Source organism: Amblyomma americanum, chromosome 5 (genome assembly GCF_052857255.1).
Source record: "Amblyomma americanum isolate KBUSLIRL-KWMA chromosome 5, ASM5285725v1, whole genome shotgun sequence".
In the NCBI taxonomy this organism is placed as follows: domain Eukaryota; kingdom Metazoa; phylum Arthropoda; class Arachnida; order Ixodida; family Ixodidae; genus Amblyomma; species Amblyomma americanum.
Window position 1 is genome coordinate 186238204 of NC_135501.1, and position 16672 is coordinate 186254875.

General features: G+C 44.0%; 1 protein-coding gene across 2 annotated transcripts in view; it reads left to right on the forward strand.

The window, feature by feature from the left end:
* Positions 1-16672, forward strand: part of Vps13B (vacuolar protein sorting 13B) — an 86098-nt gene that overhangs the window by 43879 nt on the left and 25547 nt on the right. For both annotated transcript variants that reach the window (XM_077666100.1, XM_077666099.1), the window contains exons 30-44: positions 1062-1318; positions 3137-3284; positions 3344-3504; positions 4642-4838; positions 5317-5480; positions 6310-6443; positions 7638-7751; positions 7869-7970; positions 8537-8611; positions 9081-9158; positions 10051-10206; positions 11357-11659; positions 11748-11834; positions 12929-13124; positions 15141-15366. In XM_077666100.1, coding sequence (XP_077522226.1) covers positions 1062-1318; positions 3137-3284; positions 3344-3504; positions 4642-4838; positions 5317-5480; positions 6310-6443; positions 7638-7751; positions 7869-7970; positions 8537-8611; positions 9081-9158; positions 10051-10206; positions 11357-11659; positions 11748-11834; positions 12929-13124; positions 15141-15366 — 2398 coding nt within the window. The remainder of the gene's footprint in view (positions 1-1061; positions 1319-3136; positions 3285-3343; positions 3505-4641; positions 4839-5316; positions 5481-6309; positions 6444-7637; positions 7752-7868; positions 7971-8536; positions 8612-9080; positions 9159-10050; positions 10207-11356; positions 11660-11747; positions 11835-12928; positions 13125-15140; positions 15367-16672) is intronic.

The window sequence follows — 16672 nt, forward strand, 5'->3', positions numbered from 1 at the left end:
ACTACAGCGTCCAAATGTTAGCTGTAATATGGTTAGTGCACCCGTGTACTAAGATGTACGACCAACTAGCCCCTTTCAAAGCTTTGCAAATGTGGGAATTGTCAAGATCTACTAGCGATACCAAGTGGCACTTTTTTTTTATTGTCAAGTTTGAGTGCAACTGCTTGTAAAGTGGAGAGGCATTTGTAATTTTTTTTTGTAGTGTTTTCTTCTTGCTAGCTTTTTCATGATGATGTATTTGACCACGTTGTCGAAGACATTTTCAAAAATCATCTTTCGCTTTGTTGCTGTTACACTGAGTGAAATGCAGTGGTCCTGTGTATTCATGTCATATCCTGCCTGTTTGAGTAGCTCCTGCCAACAGCCTGCTGTTTCACAAGGTGGGAAATAAAGACTAATATGTAGTGGTTACACCTCTTTCAATCAACAGTGCAACTTAATGACTAATACGCTAATTCACTACACCTGCTATATGTACACTTTTAGGAAGTTCTGCAAAGCAGTCTTTGACCTCTCCGACAACGTGGTCGAGCGTTTGCGCTATAGTCGAGAGTCTCAGAATCTTATGGCTGAGCATGCAAAAATTTCTCTACATTATGTTATTAGCGGCTGTGACTGAGGAATTGATTACTTCCTTATTTTACATCTTCTCCACTCAGGGGGTTCCCCTAAAACATTCGGCCAACAACAACAGGGGATGTGCAGTAGTATGAACATGGGGTGGATAAACACTTTTTGTTGTGGCTGACATGTTGTGAAGTCCAGTGGGAGAGATGGATGAAGGAGGTGGATAGCTATGGATGATAAAGTTTATGCAAAAGACAAATCCTTGAAATTTTATGCAAGGAAGCAGATTAGCATACCTTTCAGTTCGGTTATGGATAACATTCTTTCGTGGACAGTTTAAATTCAGTGAATGAACAAAAGGCTTCACATTATATAAGACCTGAAGCGTATCTAAGAAAGCGCTTTATAATGCTGCTTATAAGATTTGTTGGGCAGTGGAAAAGTTAGGTGTTACCAACTTGATCGTTGTGCTAACTGTTGCTCTCCGCCTACAGGTGTCCCATCGAGCATCGAGAGCAAGAGTACGCTGTCATCACTTCAGCTTTATGCTCTGGCTGGTCAGCAATGTGTGGCACTGGTGGGGCCATCTACCTTCGTGGTGTGGACGGACAGCTTCTGGGAGCAGCTCTCTGGCCTCCCCACTGCTCACAGTGTGCTGAGGGTTCACTGTGATGTGCTTCCGCTTCATTTCGGGCCCACGCAGTTGCAGTTCTGCACGTCGGCAGCTCATCACACCGTGCAGCTTGTGGCTGTGAGTCTTGAAATTACTTTTTGGTCTCATCGTCGATGCTTGCACAACAGCACGCATGCAGTCTGGCCTAGTGTAAAAGGGAACACCTCAGTCATGTGCAGCCAATGATTAGTTCTGAAGTGTGGCTGTAAACTTTTCTTGGCACATTCAGTTTTTTTTTCTGTGGATGAATAAGCCTCATATTTCCGTTTAAAGGTTCAGCATCGAATGAAATATCACTTGATCAGGATGAAGCATTTTTGCAAAGAGAAGCTTTAGTCTTTCATCAAGTCAGAGATGAATGAATAAGGTGATTCCGGTACCATTGATCACATTAGGACTGGTGGAAAAAGGTGGCTTATGTAACTCTCAACATCCCTCTTGAGTGCCAAGCTTTGCCTGTTAAAAATATTTGAAGCTTTCTCCAGAGGTGAAAATAGCATAGGCATTGTTGTGCCATCTCAAGTGTTTCTTTTTACGTTAGGTCAGTTTGTACAGCAGGTGTAAAAGGAGAAGGGAATGAAGCGCAAAATTCAGTAAGTGCTAAGAATCTCCACCCGCCGCGGTGGCTCAGTGGTTAGGGCGCTTGGTTACTGATCCGGAGTTCCCGGGTTCAAACCCGACCGTGGCAGCTGCGTTTTTATGGAGGCAAAACGCTAAGGCGTCCGTGTGCTGTACGATGTCAGTGCACATTAAAGATCCCCAGGTGGTTGAAATTATTCCGGAGCCCTTCACTACAGCACCTCTTTCTTCCTTTCTTCTTTCACACCCTCCTTTATCCCTTCCCTTATGGTGGTGCGGTTCAGGTGTCCAATGATATGTGAGACAGATACTGCACCATTTCCTTTCCCCCAAAACCAATTATTATGAAAATCTCCTGTCTTTGATAATTTGGGAGTGATTAAGGGGTCGCAAGTTTAAATTGGTCTGATTGAAAAATGAATATGAAAAGTGAGAAGTCACCAAACTGATGGCCTTGTCAATAACATTAATGTGTCACAGTAACTCCACACAAGTCGATGCTCAGAAATGTTGATTGATTAATGATTATGCAGGAACATAATAGAACTAGTGGGGCGTTGGTATATAAATCCATAGTGCCACGTGTCACTATATAGATGCAAACACTATGCTTTCTGCCTATAGAGGAAGGCAGCTGTGGATGTATTGGTCAAATTACTGAAGAATTAATTTGAGAAGAAACCAACGCTGAGGCTTGTTGTGTGTTTTGTCCTTCTGCACCGTCTGCGTGCGCTGGTTTCTTTTCCGGTGAATCCATACCAGCTAGCCCAGATAGCTATTCTTGTGCATTACCAAAGAATATTTGGCCATGGGGCATTTTTCAAAGTTCCTGAATGCCAAATTCTTAAATTAAAACAAATTGGTTAACAAGAAATTTTTATTCATTATGTCACCTGGCTGGGATGATGGCACAGATGCAGATGTTTTAATATTTGCAATATGCTGCTTGATATTTGTGATGACAGCAGTGACTTAACGTTTGAAATATTAATTCTTCTTGCACCTCTATTCAAAATCATGCGTTAAAGAAAATCCTGTCAGTGTTCTGTTTAAGTAGTGAAAATTTGTTTTTAGTGCCCTTTGCTTGCATTGGACTGTTTTGACATTTTGTTTCAGCTGGTCACACCAGAGCATACCCAAACTAACGCTTGCCTTCAAAATGTAGTGCAATGGTTTGCACACATAAGTGTAGCTTCTACTCATTTGCACTTTTTTGAATTTGATGTCTGGATTACACCAAGGTCTATGAATATGAGTTATGCAAGTTATTAGCGATAGCAGCAGCATGGCCAACATCTGTGCCTCTTTTTTTCTCAGTCTGTTGCAGAACGCCTAGAAAAAATTGCTCCTCAGAGCAAAGTCTTGAAAACGCCAAAAGTAGCCAGCAGCACTGCAAAAACCCATCAAGGAAAGTCGTGGTGTGACGACCTCCGCAATGGCAGCTTCCAGTACATCCAAGACGATGGCAAGTCTTGTTTTCGGCGCCTCTCGGCGCTTCGGTTTCTTACTGGTGTCTTACTTCAGGTACTCCCAATCCGAATGAGATAGTCTTTCGGCGTCCACTCAAGAATGGAGATGCTGGTGTGATGACGTGGCGCTACCCTGAGCCACGAGTCTTGACTCGAGTCGACGTCTATCCAGTTCCCTTCTCGTCGACAGGCACCGCAAGTGCCTCTGCTCCACCTGTAAGTGCTTCAGAAATTATGAGGCGGGAGTAGTGGGTCCTTGTAGGACTATAATTGTGTTGTATTGACTGTTGCGTAAATCAGAGAAAATTGAAAAAAAATTTCCATGCCATAACCGCGCGCTCGTTAGCGCTAAAAATTCACACAAAGGTGGCATTTGGCGATCAGTTTTGTTCTATGTTACGTTTGGGTGGAGTACTTGCCTGATTCGATCAAAACTAATCAGAAATCTTTACCATCAGTGGCGACAGCAATTCAGAACTGGGAGCTTTCGCAGTAATGATGCTGGTAGTGCCATCGTGCACCCTCCAGACGAATGAACACTCTGCCGTGCAAGGAGGCTGAGGAGAAACGTAACGCAAGGTGCGGGGAGGGGGGCAGTTGTGTACAACAGCGGTTTCTGCACCCAATTTTGTTAAAATAGCCGAGAAAGCACTTTCAGACCAACCGCACAGCCTCTTTTTCCCGCTTGCGTTTTGCCGCAGCCTCAATGGTAGAGTGCTCATTTCTTCGCCGGGCACTGATGGTGCTACGGGTACGATTGCTGCGAAAGCTTGCCTTTTCAGTCTGCTGTCACTGCACATGTTGAACATTTTTGATTAATTCTGATCGAATCGGGCAGGTACCCTATCCAAACAAAGTTTAGGACAAAACTGACTGCCAAATGCCTTTTTTTTTTTTTTGCGAAATTGGAGCTCGAGTAAGCAAGCAGTTAGGCAGAGATAATTTTTTTATTTTCTTTAATTTCTTTCTTCTTCATTTTCTTTCATTTTCTTTCATTTACGCAACAGTCAGTATGTAGCTCTTGTGCATCTATGTGTGTGGCATGTTCTGTAAGGCACACCCTTTGAAAAGTGAGTGGCACATTCCTGTTTGTGTGAGACATTTTCCTGTCACATTTTGTTACGAAAACAGTATGCGTATAGCTGTTAAAGGAAGGCCATTGTTTGGTTGTCTTGTTTCAGCTTGTTGCATGATTCACAACTATAATAGTTTAGGGACCGGCATAAGATGGATAGGCCAGGAAACAAATTGTATCAGCATTTCGACTCCCCAGATGTGCAAGCTTTTTCATTGCATCAGTTTGTAACAGTTTTTGTTTTAACTCTACGCTTTGTATGCGTGTGTGTGCGACAGGCGTTGCGGTGCAACCTTCAGTACTGGGACCCCTGCCAGGAGGTCTTTGTGACGTGCCAGCAGTTTGAGCTTTCAGAGAGTGAGCCTTGCTTCCTGGAGCTGCCTGCATTGGCATTTTTTGGTGACCAGCCACCACCCGTGGCGGTTGCGGACACTTGGAGGGTCATCATCCTTCCACCTGGACAGCCCTCTGCAAGGTCTGGTTGAAAATCACTTGTCTAACCGCCCGCTCATTAGCGCTCAAAATGCCCCAATGAAATGAATAATTTTGGCCTATAGAAACAACCTGTTGTGAGCAATTACAGTACTATTAGTCCCAAAATAGAATGTAACTCATTCTATTTTGGGACTATTTTGGTAGTAAAGTTTGCAGTCAAGGCATGCACAGATATGGGTTTTTGTGGATATTAAAAACCAGTCCAAGGAACCCAGGGGGCTCCCTAAAACCCAGTAGGAGGACTCCTGTTTTGAGCGCTGTGTGACAAAAGCTGCAGGGGATTGGTATCATGCATGACCGAGATATTTCATGTGATGCTGCATGCCTTGCTACTGGCATTCCATTGTGCAACTTAGTTTTTGTGTGAAGAGGAGCTTTTTCAGCTCACAAGGCACTGCACGGGTAGCCAGCTTTTTCTCTTTTTTTACTTTTCTTTTGTATGTTTGGTGCACTGGCAGGGGCTCCGAAGAGCCGGCATCAGGCACCGCCATGTCCCCCCTGGCACTGGCCGCGTGCATGCGCGTGGACTCTCACTTTGATCCAGCCTTGGTGCCCCGCCTGAGGGCCAGCGTGGCCGTCGACGCCTGCGTTGTCACGCTGAATGTCCCCGCTGACCAGAAAGGTGAGTGAGTCCCTTTCTGGTCATAGATCACAACTTAGATTACAACACTGCACTCAGGGCTAGAGGCTACGTCTTGAACATGGAGCGAGCGAAACAGGAGTGCCAGCACTGTTGGCACTGTAGTTCAGAAATTGAGTAACGATTAAAAAAATAGTTTTTTTTTAAGCGAAATTTATTACCCCAGGGCATCAATGATGGGTGAAGGTGTGATGAATGATGTAGAAGAGATTAAATGAATGGAAAAAGGTTAGCTGATTTGATGAAGTTCAGTAGAGAACGATGGTACGGTCCCTGCATCCAAGAAATGTATGAAACAGGGTTGCTTGGTGAAAACCTGCTACCATCAGGTGCCGGATCCTTGTAGGCTTGAGGGCTGGGCAGTCCCACAGTAAGTGATGAATGTCGGCCTCAATGTCCTCGTGTACATATCGGACACCCTGGCCGAGGAAACAATTCTCGGTGCTGAGGCCACTTCCGAGTGATGGCTGGTGTGAGGGCAACCCCGACCCGGATCCTCCTAAGCGCAACCTCCTCTGCACGGGTGAGACCGCGGGGGAGGGTTACCGCACACGGAGGGATGAGAGCACGTGTGCGGCGCTGGAGGAGTTCCTTTCTTGATGAAAGGAGGGTAAAATTGTCCAAAGGAAGGAGCCGAGGCAGTGATGAGTTTGTATTCGCAAGGCTGGTCGCTAAATCTGCCTGGCTTTGATAGGTCAGCAGATCCCGTTAACGTTTTAAATAGTTAACGTTTGACTTTTGTCACCTTTGTTGCCATGCTTTTGTTAATTTTTTTCTCATCTGTTCATATATGTGCTCTTTTTTCTCCCAGTTCCGTCAGCAGCACTTTGGCCATTCAAGTTAGACAATTCGACTACCAGCCCTGCCAACTTTGATTTTGCTGTCGTGTCCGTTGACCATCTGTGCCTTTCATACACTGGCTGGAAGCATCGAACTAACCTTGGGGTATGCAGAACTTTTTTTTCACTGCACTGTTCTTGTGAATAGTTTCTCACTTCTTTATGTAGATCTTATTTGAGAATTTCTTTCTTGTTTCTAATCTTTGAGGGCTGCGGTCTTAGTGTGTGCAATTATATTTCAGTTTAGCTAACTGCAAGGGAACCACAAGCTGTCGTGTCACACTGAGGCTTTTCAGAAAGCATTTCGGATCTGTGGCGACGTGTGGGAGAACAGCAGCTTGTTTGTTGAATTGAAAAAAAAAAACTGGTTCAAACAAGATCGACTGTTAGCATCCCTGTTATAATTTACTCCTCGCGCAGTTTTGTTTAGTCAAAAACAAATCACTTGATTTTTGTTTGCACATGCTGATTATTTCAGCTTGCCACTTTATTTTTCATTTTTACTATTCTTAATCTTCAGCCCAAGGCTGAGCCCGCCGCGGTGGCTCAGTGGTTAGGGCGCTCGGCTACTGATCCGGAGTTCTTGGGTTCGAACCCGAATGCTGCAGCTGCGTTTTTATGGAGGCAAAACGCTAAGGCGCCCGTGTGCTGTGCGATGTCAGTGCACGTTAAAGATGACCACCTGTTAAAGATCCCCAGGTGGTCGAAATTATTCCGGAGCCCTCCACTACGGCACCTCTTCCTTCCTTTCTTCTTTCACTCCCTCCTTTATCCCTTCCCTTACGGCGTGGTTCAGGTGTCCAATGATATATGAGACAGATACTGCGCCATTTCCTTTCCCCCCCCAAAAAAAACAATTGGTTTGGTTTATGGGGGTTTAACGTCCCAAAGCGACTAAGGCTATGAGGGACGCCGTAGTGAAGGGCTCCTGAAATTTCGACCACCTGGGGTTCTTTTACGTGCACTGACATCGCACAGCACACGGGGGAAAAAAAAACAATTATTATTATTATTATTATTATTATTATTATATTATTATTATTATTATTATTATTATTATTATTATTATTATTATTATTATTATTATTATTATTATTATTAGCCCAATGCTGTATGGTAAAACACCTTTTTAGCACATCAAAGACCCAGACATATGCGGTTAGATCTCACTGCCTTACCAGTTGTTCCTGATGCACTCTGAAGTGAGCAGTGTATTTGGTTCCTAGCAGGCAGTGTGCATGACCACATTTCCAAGCTGGTGCTGCACTGTAACGGAGGCATGCCGTATTTCTTCCACTAGGTAAATGGCTATGTTTCGTGCGATGTCACGGAACTGCTCCACCTTACTCGTCTCGGTGTCCTCGATTCTGTGGGTGTTAAGGCCTCAGCCATCGTCTGCCAGCCAGCCAACAGGGTGAGTCTCAGTTTTGCTTTTTGCTCGTCAATCGCAGGCTTATTGAGATTTTTGGAAGGGCTGTGTGTGCCCTTCTTCTGTTTTTGATTTATTTACATCTTGTCGTTATTATTGCAGGATCCTGCCATCGAAGTTGAGGCATCCTTGGACCCCTGCTTTATCCGGATATGTCAGCCAGTGGTCCACACGTTGTCTACGGCAGCTGCTTTGTGGAGCCAGGTAAGATACTGTTCACGTTTTGGCACTAGAATTGTTAATGCATCGAATAGAAAAGTTAGCTGGCGTGTGATATTTTTCATTCTTGCTCATTGACTGTCCATAATGCATACTTGAACTGGACACATAATGTGTTTGTTATATATTTGTGTATTTTTTTTCACTGAGGCTAATACGTGTTTCGGATAACAGGAAAGGTGGATATTTGTGTGAACTGCAGTAGTGGTTAGTTTGCCACGTTCTGACCGTGGTTGAAGGTATTAATTTATCTCTTTTGTAGCAAAGAACAGAAATCCATGGGAAAGATAAATATTTATGTGATATGCAACAAAATTTACTTTCTTGAATCGTTGCGATGATTTAAAGAACAAATTAGTTTCTTTTTTTAACATGAAGTGGAATTCTTATCGTGTGGTTACATGCTGCATTATGAAATTGTATGTGCAATGTGGGCTGCTTTCTGTGGATGTGTTTGCGAAAAACTGCCACCGCTCAAGGTGATGAAACATTCTTTTCAAGTGCTTGTTTCAGCAGAGTGCTGTCATGGCCACTTTCTTTTCTTGAAACAGGATCCACACACTGGTGTTCTTCCAAGTTACGTTGCTGTGTGCAACAACACAACAGACACGATCTGCTTTGGTCAGGTACGCAGACACCTTGTATTTCTTGTAGTAGTCACATTTTCAATCATCCGTGCCCCTAAAATCATGTTACTGCCTTCTGTATAATCTGTAAATGTCAGTTACGCTTGTGTTCTGAATGAGATGAGATCCAGTTTATTGAACTGGCACGCTTGTGGCTTTTAGCTCTAAGCCCTCCAACTTCCAGCCATAACACTTACGAAGTGCTTCTTGTTTTCTTTTATTATTATTATTATTGTGGTTCTTAGCACCTTGTATGAATTCCGGGATTTCCTTTTCCAGAAGTTGTGATCTCAGTAGTGAATGCTGGGCATGATGATGCCTAAAATGCTAGGCGTGATCATGCTGAAAAGGTCAAAATTTGGCATCCGGCTTATTGCAAACCCTGGATATGTCACTTTCAAGAAAAGAGGTGTAAAACAGTTCCGTGCGACAACTCTCAATTCTCTTCATTTTGTGACCACCACACTAGGCTGGAACCGTGGAGAAGATATCACTCCAGCCGGGCCACATGCACGCCTACACTTGGAAGAGCACCCGAGCGCCACTGGTGAGTCTCTCGTGCATTCTCGTGTGGAAGTTCTCCACTCTCTTGCACGTTGTGTGGTCTGTGACTTGCCTACTATTTGGCATCTTTCTAATGCGATAGCATTTAGGTTGTCGTCTTGAAAAACCACCCGGCTTCCCCCGCCCCCAAGAGAAATTTCTTGCTTTATTGAGAGGGTCGTTACGTTATCAGCACTGCCAAATTCTAAAATCTGAGGGCTGGAATGTTCTTTATCTTCCATTGGTTTATCATGTGGGATTATGCTAACCAGACGCACTCTTTCACTTTAATCTTCCAACTAACCCCACTAGTCTAACCTAACCACATTATAATCCCTACTAATCCAACTTAATCACCAACTACTTATTGTGCCTACTTCCAAAATTTGGGGGGAATGTTTGGGGCGGGCCAGCTTCCAAATGCTATTGCATTTTCTTCTTTAAGAATGTGCTTAAGAAGGCCACAAGTTTTTTTTGGCTTTGCTCCAGCAAGGCAGTTCTGCAGAATGATTTTCAAGTGTTTTCGTCGCTAGTTTAAGGCACAGTTTAAGAAGTGCTTCCATAGAACAAATATTGCTGGGCACTTAGCTCTTTCAGTGAACTGACACAGCTAGGTTTTTATAGTGGCTAGGCCTGTTATGCGAAATTGCACTTCAGTAGCCTTTAATTAGTGCCCGCATCAACATCCACTCAAAGTTCTTCTGAGAAGCAAATTGGTATCCTGTCAGATATTTCATTTGTCACTTAATTAGGGTCTGAAAGAATCATGTGATGCTTACTCAATCTTAGGACATATACAGTATATATATATCTGTCACATAGGCTATACACAGGCTATAACCAGAATCTGCTGTTGTGGCATGCATTGTGTGTTGGATCTTATTTTCCTCTTTCAGATGTTGCACCTTGGAATTGAAAGTCAACAGTGGAAGTGGAGCAGCCCTTTTGCACTGACCTGTGGCAAGGAGATTTCAGTCGAAGTTCCCGTCGGTTCTTCAGCCCTATCCACCGTCCTGGTCAGAATGCAGGAAGGCCATGGGGTTGAAATGCAGGCAAGGATGTTGCAGCAGCAAAGTACTATACACTGTCAACGTCAACTGAAATGTGAATGGGATAACTGGTGTGCGAAATCAAGAGCATGCAAGTTTTAGCTGTTGGGTAGGAATTACAGACAGGGCTCATTAACACTTCTGCGCTGCCATCCCTGCGCCATCTAGGTTAAAGAAAAGTGCTCTGATATTCAGTCACCCTCACCTAAAATCTTCTGTTTTGATGTTCTAGTTTCAGTGGCCTTTGTATTTAATTTTACGCTGGTAGTAGTACACAGGTAACGCACCACCCTATAAAAGTGCCCATCAAAACTAGGTTGGGGTACTGCTATAATTTTACTGCTAATAATTAGCAGTATTGGTACTAAATAAATGAAGTGAAACATTTTTTTAAACTGAGTAAAGCAGTGACAAATTTTGTTTTGTACCATCGTGGCAAGGAAAGCAGTGATGATCAGAGCTCTTGTAGAGGTGCTGCTGTGAACTGCTGAAAGGATACACCTCGTGCCATGAGGACTAACATTTATTTCAGTCGGAACCATCTGCTGTTACGGTTGTTACCGAGATATATGCACCAAGCATGCGATGCTTAGTCAATCTTTGTGCAACAGAGCACAAAGGAGATCATGACGGAAGGGAATTATGGCTTCAGAAGCCAAGGGAAGAAAGTCGAGCTAGTACCTATCCAGCTAATTTTCAAAGAAATTCCTGAATTAACTTTCTGTTGGGGTTTATTGAAGCACAGCACTGTTTGCACTTAGCTGGAGTGCCTAGTTAGTATTCCACCTTTTATTGCAGCACAAATTTGACGTTTAAGTACTTCAGAATAACCTCTCTTCAGTGGATGTCACCGTAGTGCATTGTGTCAACCAAATTCTTTTTTTCCAAGTATATAATATGTTGCACTTATGATGAGGTGGTAGTGGACTATGGGGGATTCTGTAGTAGATGACTCTGGATTATTTTTTTGCCACCTGGGGTTCTTTAGTGCGCACTACTGACGTTGGCTTAACTATGAACTAAACATTTAGGCATTAATGCTAGGTGCAGGCTGTGCTGCTCAATATCCAATGTTTGTTTTCCCAATTTTGTGGTTTGACTGCCCCAGAAAGTGTCTCAGGCATGTGGCTCACAGTGCCAGCATCCGCTGCAGGTGATCGTCTCTGGCCAGGTGACACTTCGGAGCCACCTGGTGACAGACCTGCAAGTCCAGCTAAGGTTGCTGGTCGATGGGAGCAAGGACCACAGCAAGTCGCCATCGCCAAAGACTCGCACTCTGGTGGTCGACCTTGGCGACAAAGCCTGCCGGAGCCTTATCATCAACCCTCACAGGCTGCACTCGTTTTCACTGAGAAGGCAGGCGTCAGGCGGCCAAGCCAGAGCCAATGCGGTGCCGTGGTCCAGCGAAATAGTGTTCAGTGCCACGAGCTCTAAGGATTGGGCCAAAGTGGTGGAGGTATGTGATGCACCGAGCTCCCCTGATTGGTACGTGGCAGACGAGACTGTACCAGTGTGAAATAAATGCACGGCTTTCTTGCTTGCAGGTACCGCAAGACACCGATGAAGTTGGAAAGCTGCAGCTATGGTGTTATTGTTTTGCGGGCTGCTTTGGATCATCTGCAAACCTTCTGGTGGGTCGTGGAACTCACTTTTGAGTTCTGTTTTTTTTTTTTTGTAGTGACGGCGAAGTGTATGGCATACCGCATGCTGCACCTGAACACTAGCCGGATGACGTGCTGTCATGTGCTTTCTCGCACATGACACGTGGTGAATAGGGGGGGGAGGGCTTTCTCTGTGTGTCTCAGATGATCCTGTCAACCTTGCATTGAGTGACTATTGACTCGTGCAAGGAGCTGATATTTTATAAAGTGGCATCACTGTATGAATGAATGCCTTCTAAGGTGCATTACTTGCCCAAGAACAGATTGTATCAATAGTTGTTAAGAATTAGGGTATCTCTTTTCTTTTTTGCAGTATTAGTGCTTTACTTTGTACCATTTAGCTTTTTTACATTTTGCTAACTTCACATGGAACCTGACTGTGCTTAGTATCCTGTCCTGTTTTATCGCTACCTTTGTTATCCGTTATCACTACCTTTCTTGTTATCATAATGTTCTGCAACTTTCTTGAGACCAGAGTAGGTGTCTTCTGCTTGAAAAGCCAGAAGTATTTTTGAGAGGTTAAAGATCCCCCTGCAATGGTTTATCAATAAGACCAGCAGTCTCGTCAGTTAATAAGCAGTGTTAAGAATAGTTAAAAATCAAGTGCATATGAAGAAGAAGAATGGAGAATAATGTTCTCAGTGGGCTTCTTGATGCGGTCCTTGACCTGTGTGCATTGGTAGCTCCAACCTAACTCTGCTGTACATCTGTGCAGTGCATTTAGGGGTAGGGGAGTCGCACATGGTGAAAACGACTTAAAATGAGGGAGTAAATGACTTGGTAAAGAAGTTTGTGCGCTGCTTAGGAACTGACAGGACAACACAAAGGAGAGGGAAAAGTACACACAACGAAACGCTTCATTGTGTGTCAATTCCTAGGCTGTACACAAACTTATTTACCAACATAGTGTTACAACAACTAGCCCTCAGACTTTTGTTAGTGACTACGAGGAAAAGTTGTACAGTTCTCACAAATTTTTCAGTTGAAGAAAAAATTTCTTGGACTAGAGAAATTTTTTTAACTGTAGAGAAGCTTTAGGAACTTTCTTCCTGGAACTGGTGCAGGTGCTGGCGTTTGCACCACTTCACGTGCTGCGCAGCCACCTGCCTTGCAGCCTGCTGGTGCACTTGCACGGCCGGACCGGTTTCGAAGCCGCCGCTGGCGAGCACTACCACTCTCTCTCGGTGCCTGGCCGGGGCCAGGATTGGCCCCTACTGGTGGATCCGCTCCCGTCCAGCCTCACCTTCCAGCTGGGACCTGGTCAGTAGCAAAGGGAGCAAAGGGTGTTCCGTTTGAATGGTGTAAAGGTTCTTATTTCGCTGTCTTCTTGTGCATTGCTGTCTGTTTTCAGATGTCTCAGAACCTGCTAGTAAGGATTTATGGCATGAAATTCTCGTGAATTTACTTCTGAAGTACAGTTTGTTAGCGCCAAGTCGAGTAAAAGCTTAGGCACTTTGCATTAGGGCAGTGTGATAAATTGTCAAACATCTTTTTTTTTTTCTTTTAGCATTTTTGAACTGGTGTTGTGTGTAGTATTGAATAAATAAATAAATGAAATCTGAATCGCCGATATGAATAAGTAAATAAAACTAGCGCACACATTTGTTTTAATCCACGCTACTTCCTATTACGTAAATGTAAAGTGTGCCTGCTGAGAATTGAAGGAAAAAGATGAAACAACACAGAAGATTGGGCACATTCAAAAGAACAAACTTTCGTATCTTGCGTTTATGCATTGCACTGCCTTTATTTATTTATTTACTTTTTATCATACTGTCAGCAAATGCCAAGGCCAGAGATGTGAGTATAATGAAACCTCTTTATAGCAAACTGGGAAAAAAAATTGTAAAATAGTTTATTTTAGCTGAAATTCATAATTTATATAAGATTTCACCGAACGCTTACGCTGGAGAAGCTAAATTTAGTTAGCAAAAGCACAGCAACTGGGAGAAACCACTTCCATAGTTTTGAGCACCGTTTCGGAGCCGCTCGCAACGATTCTGGAGGCCACAAATAAACTGAACGGCAATCGCTAGTTGGGTTCGCTTTGCCGCACAGCACCGCAGCACGCTGTGGCGGAAAATCAAATGCCAGCTAGGGTGTCTTTCTTGCATTACAGTGGTATCGCATAAAAAATCGGTATCGCATAAAAAATCGGACGCCAGGACAAAAACTCGCTGTTTTCACTGCTTCCGCTCCATAACAGCCAACGTGAGCAGGGATGACTGTTGGAAAGCTACAACAACCGACTGTGTCGCTGGTTCCGGGGCATTATCAACGGTTGGGAGAGGCGAAAACGGGTGCTGACCACCTGGATACCAGCTGTCCTCACGGCTATGTCTTCTGGGGCACCGTTGGCAAATGCAAGCGTGAATGCTTGCCACCCCACCGCCAGTTACCCATGTAGTGAGGCAAAGCCTCCTGCCTTCCATCTGAGCGGGCACAGCTTGGCGCTTGGCAATTCAGTATATCCGTTCTATGACAAACCACGTTCGTTATATGAAGCAAGAAATGCATGTGTTTGTTAAAAATATTTAGGCGCAGTTTGATATAGCCAATAATTCATAATATTCATGTTAGTTATAACGAGGTTTGACTGTGTATATAAAAATGTGCAAAGAAACAATACAAAACAATAGTATTCGACATTTCAGCTATGCACAAACTTTGCACATGGGTAAACAGGCACATGCGAATGTTCATTCAAATAGTAAAATATTCGATATTCGATTCGATTCGACTGTTTGGTATTCGAATCTCAAAAGTAGTCTCGTGCGAATAACATTTCTGGAACTCTTGCTGCGTGTGGTGCCAGCGCTCTTGCGCCTATACTGGAGTGGCTCTGCACACGGATTCACCACTTAAAAGCAACAGCCACACAACAACGCAATCACAATTAAGAGCAGCTGTTGCAGGCCCCACACATAAGCCTCACACCCTGCAGATACGTCGGCACTGCATGCAGGTCAGCTGCCAAATTTCTGATCGGCATTTTTGCAGAAAGTTGACAAAGGTTCAATGAGTGTGACAAAGCTTCAATGCATTCTCTCTTTTTTTTTTTCATGTAATGACCTTGTGTGTTCGAAAATTTCATGATTTTTAAAATTCTTACTGTGCACATGCCTAGTTACACAGTATACTTTTATGCACAAGCTGGCTCGCACATAGTTCTTGCTGCATTGACTGTGACAAACCATATTCAGTATGGTGCTTCTGAGGCTCACAAACGCAGCTTTCTTGTTTTAGCCACGCTTTTACTTCTCACTGCCGTTACAGGCAAGCGTGTTTCGTCTCCCGCGCTTGAGCTGAGGCCACCTTCTCTGGACCACGAGATCTCCACCACGCCTCCCGAAGACCTGTGGAAGCTGCGCAGCCCTGAGTGGAGTTTCATCTCCCCCCATGCAGCCAAGTGGCCCTATGACAATGTCGAGCGTACGACCAGGGTCGACGACCTGTGGGAAAAAGGGGTTCTCGCACAGCTGTTCACCACTACTAACCCAAGGTGAGCACCATGTTGCTGCTACAGAAGTTGCGACAAGGCCGTATAAATTGATTCTTTCTCTGGTTCTGTTTAACAAGGCTCCTTTGGCTAACAGTACACAAATACACTGAGCACATTAAAGAAAAAAATGTATCAATAGTAAAAGCATGAGCAATGGGGGGAAAAAAATGCTCACAGCCAGTGGTTCGTTCCTATAAATGTAACAAGAAGCAGGCAATGTGCACTTGTATGTCCAAACACTCCCATGCATCTCTCTTGCTGGCTTTGCACCCAGGCCACAAGAAAGTTTGACAGCGCCAGTTCTTGACTTTATGTGGTTGTAAATGTTACTACAGTGCTGACAGATCAGAGCATCACAGCAAGGGTACATCTCTGTGTTTTTTGCCTGTGTCTTCATTTGTAATTGATTAATTAATGTGCATTGAAGGAAGTAAAATTTTTTTTTTTCTTTGAGAGCTTGCACATTTTGCAAGCTTTCTTTGATATGCGTTCAACATTTTGTTCGACACAAAGTGCTTGACCCATATACGCCTAGCGCCCTACATGTAGGACACGACTTTTTTGCACAGTAACTCTAAAAAGTTTATTGTGTGAAAGCTCGCGCCTACTAGCATAGGTTCAGGAGGCTCTAAACTTTTCCTGTGCAAGGGTTGTGTTGTGTGAGTTCAGTTTTGTGCTTTGTGTGCTTGCAGAAAGATCCAGCAGTCTCTTCTGGATGCCGTTTTTCAGATTCGACCGCATTGACTGCACTGCGATTCTGCAAGAAAAAACAAATAATTCTTGTGCATTGTCATAAGAAAACCACTTCACGCAATGAGAAATGTGATTTTAAAGTCTATACGTCAGATATCAGAAGCTTTACCGCACATTGTTAACAGCATCTCACATTGCTGGACGGCTCAAAAGTCGATGTTGAAAATATATTTCCACCAATGAAAGGATGATTCTGAATTCGGAAGTGACGTAAACGTTTAGTGTCGAAAAAATGTATTAATTTTTTGTACTTTCTGAAGTTTCAGCATGTATGGGTTAAACAAGCTACTGCTTGTTCCATTAACTCTGCAGTAACCAGCTATATCGTCTATATATATATTGGCATGCTATCAAAATTCATAGACTATATGTACAGTCTGTTCATTCACATCTGGGCCGCCGCTGTGGCTGAGTGGTTATGGCGCTCAGCTACCGGCCCGAAAGACGCGGGCTCGATCCCGGCCGCGGCGGTCGAATTTCGATGGAAGCGAAATTCTAGAGGCCCGTGTGCTGTGCGATGTCAGTGCACGTGAAAGAACCCCAGGTGGTCGAA